This window comes from Entamoeba invadens (genome assembly GCF_000330505.1).
Source record: "Entamoeba invadens IP1 unplaced genomic scaffold scaff_1105074725643, whole genome shotgun sequence".
NCBI classification, from domain to species: domain Eukaryota; phylum Evosea; order Mastigamoebida; family Endamoebidae; genus Entamoeba; species Entamoeba invadens.
In genome coordinates, this window is record NW_004191777.1 from 52,868 (window position 1) to 60,426 (window position 7,559).

Here is a 7,559-nt window from a genome sequence, read left to right on the forward strand (position 1 = left end):
CATAATAATACAGAGTCAATTTTTGAATGTTATTTTTTATTTGTTAATTCTAAGCAAATTTTTACACACAAATCAATTAAAATATGGGAAATTTGTAAATTTCATTAAATTTATTATAAGTAAAACAACTATTTTTATATGTTTTTTAATCATCCTGAAAATTTACAATTTTCGGTCCAAACAGATTTTTTTTTGTTTTCGGACTGACTATAGTTTTTTTAATTAATTTAATCAAACAATTCTAGTTTTTCTAAGAAACATTTTAAACTGAATTTCTGAAAGATATCTTCTTGTTTTTTAAATTAAAAATATTAAATATTTGTTAAATTTGAATAAATAAATTAAGAATTGTATAATGAAACAACAAGATTGAAAAAAACGGAACAAAATGGCGTTTATGCGCAAGAAAAGTAAAGAAGAACAATGAAAAAGAAGGCGATCGTAGACGACTTCGAAAGCGACGTGACCACCCAGCCGGGTCATAAAACCGTGAAAGAAAAAGTGTCGAGCTTATACACTTATTTGGTAGGGAGCAACGAAGATAAGTTGATTCAAGCTGTCTTTGACGGCAATCAGAGCCGTGTTATGGAGCTTATAGATAAGGGAGCAGACCAGTGTGTTATTGATAAAGATGGAAACACATTGGTACACGTCGCGGTAAAGGGAAGACAAGGTGACATGTTTGGGTTGTTGGCGAATCTTGGGATGGACGTTAATTGTGTAAACGAAGATGGGGTCACACCACTGATATATGCGATCCAACTTGGGTTTGACGATGTTGTGACTGAACTCCTGCGAATCAAAGGAATTGACGTCAACCACCGAGATCATTCAGGACGGACCGCCCTTCACCATTGTGCCATTTGTGGTAACGCAACAGTAGCGGATATTTTGCTTGAAAATGGAATTGGAATTGACCACACAGATGTGACCAACAATACTGCGTTGCATTTGTGCTGCGAAAGAGACACGTTCAACGTTGCGAAGGTGCTGTTGCGATGGAACGCGTGTCTCTTCCACAAGAACCAACACGGGTTTACCCCACTTGGCACCGCAGTGAATAACAGAAATAGAAACATGATCAAACTGATGACTGCTGCAATGAAGGGGACCGACCACCCAGACTTTGACAAGAACATTGACAAAATGATGGATTTGACCCATGACCTTGATTATTATAAGAAAGTCCTCAATACAATGCCAGTGCACTTTACGAAGGACAAGAATGACTTTGAAGATGTGCGCCAGGCATAAGTCACTTGTTTTTATGATTAAAACACAAACCGAGCTGTTTTATCCATTTTCTAAAAACGAATTACCATTTGTGGTCCCATTATTGCGAATCATAGATATAATCGCACAAAATAGTAAACCCTGTGCAAATGGGAATAAACTCATATTGCGAGAACAGTTTCCCAAAAATCCACACAAAGACAAAAAAAGTTTTATATTTTGGCTGAATTATTTTAAACAGTTTATTAACTGATTAAATAATATATCACTGATTTATTTATTGTTAAATCGGGTTTTTTGCGATATTTGTAAAAACAGAGCGTCATATCACAACTCGTTAAGGAACTGGATTTTTTGGACCAAGAAAAAAGTGGTTCTACGGAAGTTTGAAATAACCATTATAGCGAAAATGCTCTATTTAAAAAAAAGGTGAACAAAGAAAACAGTAAAAATATACTTTTTCAAATCAATTAAAACACGAAATTTATTTACGAATTCTCAATCTGTCCATCCAACAAACCAAATTAATCTCATAACAGATAAAATCAGATAACTTTATTTTTATTAGTAAAAAATGGAGAATTGAATTGGAGAAACAATACAACATGTTCAACGACTCGAATAAAAAACCAATTTTCTAATCACATTTGGCTTTAAACAAAATCGGTGTTAGTTTACCATTTCAAAGAAGTCTTAAAAAAAGATATGGGTTGTTCAAAAAGACCAGCAAAGGAGAGCAAATAGCGGGTGTAATTCGGTGAAGAAGACAAAGTCAAAAAATATAACTCATAACGCCCAAAAATTAATAATTTTGGGGTAAATGCTTTTCGTAGGTTTTTCAAACACAAGGAACTGTAAAATCGCAGACATGAGAAAGGGCGAGTATCCACCATATCCCCATCCATTTGCAAAGAACTTTCCAGACAAATATATGGTCGAGTCGGAGTATTTCCAACAACAACTTGAGCAATTCAGACGTGAGAATGAGCGCTTTAGAAGAATGCAAGAGGAGAGATGGCTTTTGGAAGGGAATATGCCGTACTTGGACATCTTTCCAAAATGCAGAGGATATCAACTCCCCTCTTTATTCGACACACAACGAGGAGACAGCGGAAAGACACTTCCAAGTATCAACGATCGCTTTGGAAACCAACCTCAACAAGGTCAACCCAATCGTTTGTTTTTTTAACTGTGTGTTGTGGCGGTAATATAAGTTGTGGATGTATTGTACAGTGAAACAAAAGGTCATATTTTAAGAACCCAAACAATGGATTCTTAAAATAGAAATGTTTCAGTCGTTGTACACTGACAACCGAATTAGGCCAGAGTGGAAATGACGAACAGCAAGAGTCGAGAAAGTTGAGCGGAAGGACGAGAAGAAGGAGATTGTATGTTCTCCAAATACAACAGTCACTGCGTTGAAAGAGGAAGACGGCAAGAACGACGACACGGAGACGGAGATTGCAAGCGAGACGGAGGAAGTCACACAACAAAAACCCGCACAGGCGGTCCCCCCACAAACAAAGAAAAGAGGTCGCAAGAAAGTTGAGAAAAAGCAAAAAGTTGAAGAAGAGAAGGAAATTGTTGTTGAGCCGCCTCTTGAAAAGAGAAAAAAACGGTCAACGGGGAAACGTGTGATGAAGAGAAAAAAAGACCCGACGGTGCCGGACCCAATTAAACCAGAAAAGGTCGAGAAACAAGAAAAAAATGAGGCCGAGCCTGAAAAGAAAAAGCGCCGCAAAAAAATCGACAAGAAAAGTGTTACCGGAGTGGAAGATGGACTTTCACAGACTACAAAGGACGATGTCTTGTTGACTCAACTTAAACCGGAAGCGAAAAAAGAAAGTGGGGGAAAGGTGCGGGCGACAACGAAAAAAGAGGAGAAAGTCGTGAAGAGAAAACGTAGTAAAACTGCTGTAAAAAAACGAAAGACGGGGAAGGGAAGCTTAGAGGGGGATGGGTCTGCTGTAGTGGATGAGAAGTAGTTGGTGTAAAGAATTGGTGATTTGATTGTTTTTATGATATTTCTGGGTTAATGCAATGAACACTTTTTTTTTGTGAAGTGAATGAAAGAAGAATGCTAGCGAAGTTAGGATTCTGCAGTATTTGATTGTATTTACCAAAAACAGAAATACTCGACAATAGTATAATTATTGGAGTACAAATAACAGTAAAAGATCATTTCAAGTATTTATAAAAAACAGAAAGAACCGTTTTGCTTAAGATAATGATGTTTTGCGTTTTTTAAGAGGCGGTAAGGTTATCTGAAAATAGAATGAAAATTTCTAAAGCCTTCATTACAATGAAAATAAACAACTTTCCAAAAAAATGGGTGCCATTTTTCAAGATTAAATTTGGCAAATAATCGAGTAAATAACAATAAATAGCTGATGAACTATATTCCACTTATTATTTATAGTTTATTTGGAATAATCCTTCAATTCATTATACCACAAAAAAATATTTGAAAAATGGTCTCCTTACAATTCGACATTAATAAAAGTCAGTACTGTTAAAAAAAGTACAACAACAAAAACTAAACAATTCTTATAAATAAGTAATTGATTATTAATATAATATAATATAATATTGTTTGTAAGCTTAATCTGGCATATTGGAAAACCCCATTTTTGTCCTAAAAAGCAAAACACGATTCACTAAAAAGTTTGGTAATAAAAAATTGTAATTGTCATTTCGAAAAATAATCAATTATCACAATAGGAATCAATAATTGCAGATAATACAGGATCGGTTATCTCAACATCGCGTGTAAATTTATCGTCGTTTTCTAGTGTCATTTAAAGAATACAACAAAAAGCAACTTTCAACGTGTGAAGGTGATAATTGGTACGGTTTTGTTCTGAAACAACAGAATATGCATTTTGTATCAATTCTATGAATACCACACCATCAATTTTATCAAAAAGTGGATTTGTGGTTTTTGTATTAATACGTACACGTTCTCTTTGATGTCGAGTTTCTAAGTTTCTCAATTTAATTTCCAAGTTCCTTGCATCATAAACATCTCCAATTGCTGCAGCACGATATCTGTTAATTGTCTGATGTTTTTAAAGCAAAAACGTATTTTTAGTAAATGATTGTAAATTAAAAGAAAAAGAAAAAACGAATGCGGGTTTCCTAAATTCATTTGTGCCAGATTTAAGCGTTCAAACAATATAATATAATATAATATAATATAATATAATATAATATAATATAATATAATATAATATAATATAATATAATATAATATAATATAATATAATATAATATAATATAATATAATATAATATAATATAATATAATATAATATAATATAATAAATTATATTATAACTAAATACTAATAACTCTTATGCATAGAAGAATTATACAAAATGAATTCAATTATTGTTACATAGTTTCATCTTGAGAATTAACAGAAGAGTCCTTGCTTGCAGTCCCTTTTGTTTTCTTGTCTTTATGAAACAGTGAAAATCCCCACTTCTTCTTTTTGGTGGTGTCAACAGAGTCTGCGCGCTTCGGCTGTTCTGGCTCGACAACATATTTCTCTTCTTGTTCGTTAACACTCACTTCTTTCTCTTCTTGACTTCGGTGGTTTTCTTCTTCGAGGCGACTTTTGATCAAGTCGATGTCGCTTGCCGTCTTTTTGTGACGTCTAAAAAACCCCAAACTAGCTTTTTCGATTTTTTCTTCACGTTCTTGACTTGGTTCTCTACTACTTGCTTTGCTCCTTGCTTTGCTATTACTTCGGCTGTTCCCTTTACTTCCAGGACGTGACGTTGAGCGACTTTTCTTCTCTTCCTTTTTACGTTCTTTCTCGCGCTCTTTCTCTTCTTTCTTTCGTTCCTTTTCTAACTGTTTCAACCGCTCCTTCTCAAGCTTTTCCTCCTTCTTTTGTAATTTCTCGGCACGAGCAACAAACTCTTTTGATGGCGAGGACTCTAAAGATGACGGAAGGGAAACCCCAAGCTTCCTGTCTTGCAGTCGTTCCTTTTCCTTCTTGTCGATTTTGCGCGGGTTTGACACGAACGACCGCGAGTCTTTATAATCCGGGCGCACTGGTATTGGTTGCAACTTGACTGCGACCTTCCGTGGTAACGGAGAGAGCATTCTTCGTTGTTGTTCCTCTTCTTCCGGGTTTATAGTGATTCTAAAAACAGAAGCCAAAGAGGGTGGTGTGATAGTCCCGCGCATCGGCGAGTCAGCCATGATGTTTACGACATGTCCGTTGTTCAATGCAATTTTAAATATTTTGAAGTACTGTTGTGTGTTATAGCTTCCTCTAATGTACCTGAGCTCGGGCATCTTTTGTAACATGACTTGGACAAAGTCTTTCTGATCCAGACTCATTGTTTTTCCATACTCGACAAATGGAAAGAGACGTGGAGGGACTATATATTCTTCCAATGGACGATCTGTTAAAAATGGGTGGTTCAAAGCTTGGTCTGGAGTCATTCGATCCTTCGGATCATATGCAAGACAACGACACAAAAAATCATATAAACACTCTCGCACCTTTTCAGAAGACATTGTCTCAGTGTTTGATACTCGCATTTGGTTCAACATAATTAATTCCTTTAAAGTGGTGTATTTGAAGTAATTTCTGTTTTCAGGGACTTTCAAATTATTCTCATATTCATACTCAAATTGTTCTTTGAACAAAAACGTCCCCTCTTCATTATAAAAATATTTGTGCGTTTTACTCCCACGTTCTAACATCTCGTTTGGCGGCATCCCCAACATCTCAATCATTTTATACAACAAGTTGTATTCACTGGTGGCTCCAAACAGTGGATACCCTAAAAACAATTCAGCAGTCATACACCCCACACTCCACATATCAATCGCACATGAATAGGGAAGCCCCAAGACTATTTCTGGTGCTCTGTAATGCCTGGACTGAATGTAACTGTATAACGTGTAATTCTCAAAGCAGGCGCTTCCAAAGTCAATCAACTTCACTTTGGACGTCTGGCCCACTAACAACACGTTTTCAGGTTTAATGTCGCAGTGGACTATATTACCCTTAGCTAAGACTAATAAAGCGCGTAATATTTGTTGAATGAACTTTCTGATGGTCTGGATGCTAAAGCTGTGGTTCCGGTTCCGGCGCATCAGCTCATACAAATCGATTCCAAGCATCTCTGTGACGATACAGATGTGGTTGTAATACATAAAGTAGTCGACCATCTTCAGTACACGACTATGTGAAGAATTGTCATAGAAATTGTTGAGCTATTGCTTAGTCTTTTGATTGGTTATATTACATGTATTCATAACTCTCCAATTGTATTCTTAATTCGATATAAATAAGTAACCAACAAACGAAGTGTAAGACAGTAAGTTCGATCAGACTTTGCTTGAAATACGCGGGCTTGTTTTTGAGGACTTTAACAGCAACACATTTGTCCGTGTTCATGTCGACACACTTAATGACTTGCCCAAATGTGCCTTGCCCAAGCATTTGAACCACTTTATAGCGCGTGAGTGACTTCTCGTCCATCGAGTATTCGACGCCCTCGAGTGAAGTTGCTGTCCCCAAAATGTCATCGATTTTTATTATTAAATCGTTGTTTTCGTTGTCGAGACCATAATTACCAGTTGGCGTTTTGGGGTCGGTTAGGACTTTAGACGCCGTGTGGTTACACTTCCGAAGAAGCAAAGAATACCCGATCGTAATTTGCTTTGTCACGTTGTTCACGCGCTCCATGGGACAGCCGGGGATGTCTTCGTATCGCACAAAGCAGCTCGTCATTATGGGTTTTCAAGGAAATGGAAATTATTTTTTCTTAACTTCAAAACCAATAATCTTAAAATTGTTTTTATGAGCAATAATTCGTCTGTTGCACGACAAGGACCTGCAATTCCGGGAGCCTAATCATCCCATTTCGTGGCGATTACCACCCCACATCTTTTTTAATACTTTATTTAGTTCCGAAATCATTTCACTTTTCTCTAATCTGGTAATATTTGCAGCTGGTTGAAAGCCTAGGAAGTTAGCTTGTGAAGAAGAAAAGAAAAAAACTTTTTTTCTTCGTAAAAACTATATGTTATAATAGTTTATTAATTTTTGTAATTAGTAGTAGTTAAAAGAAGTTTTTAAAAATAAACGGAACAATTTAAAACAAATATGTTTTTTTTCGGTCGTATTTTTGTGCTATTATCGGGGATCCTAATACGGTATTTTTTCTAATATGTTATTAGTTGTTAAACAAATAATCCATTCAATTAAGAAAATGTTACAAAATGTGTAACAATTCGGGATATTTGAAATAGTTTATAACTGTTATTTTAAAAAACAATAAAAATGTCATTGTATTATCA

General features: G+C 35.6%; 3 protein-coding genes across 3 annotated transcripts; 2 read left to right on the plus strand and 1 right to left on the minus strand.

Annotated features, from left to right (window-relative positions):
* Positions 1 to 423: 423 nt before the first annotated feature.
* On the plus strand, positions 424 to 1,254 carry EIN_079270 (ankyrin repeat-containing protein, putative; the record flags this gene model as incomplete). Its single annotated transcript, XM_004184313.1, has 1 exon — positions 424 to 1,254. One exon carries the CDS (start codon positions 424 to 426, stop codon positions 1,252 to 1,254), a length of 831 nt encoding a protein of 276 aa, XP_004184361.1.
* Positions 1,255 to 2,101: 847 nt separating this feature from the next.
* On the plus strand, positions 2,102 to 3,218 carry EIN_079280 (hypothetical protein; the record flags this gene model as incomplete). The annotated part of the gene is made up of 2 exons (XM_004184314.1): positions 2,102 to 2,408; positions 2,578 to 3,218. 2 exons carry the CDS (start codon positions 2,102 to 2,104, stop codon positions 3,216 to 3,218), a joined length of 948 nt encoding a protein of 315 aa, XP_004184362.1.
* A 1,407-nt stretch (positions 3,219 to 4,625) lies between these two features.
* Positions 4,626 to 6,990, minus strand: EIN_079290 (mitogen-activated protein kinase mpkC, putative; the record flags this gene model as incomplete). The annotated part of the gene is made up of 2 exons (XM_004184315.1): positions 4,626 to 6,470; positions 6,562 to 6,990. 2 exons carry the CDS (start codon positions 6,988 to 6,990, stop codon positions 4,626 to 4,628), a joined length of 2,274 nt encoding a protein of 757 aa, XP_004184363.1.
* Positions 6,991 to 7,559: the final 569 nt, after the last annotated feature.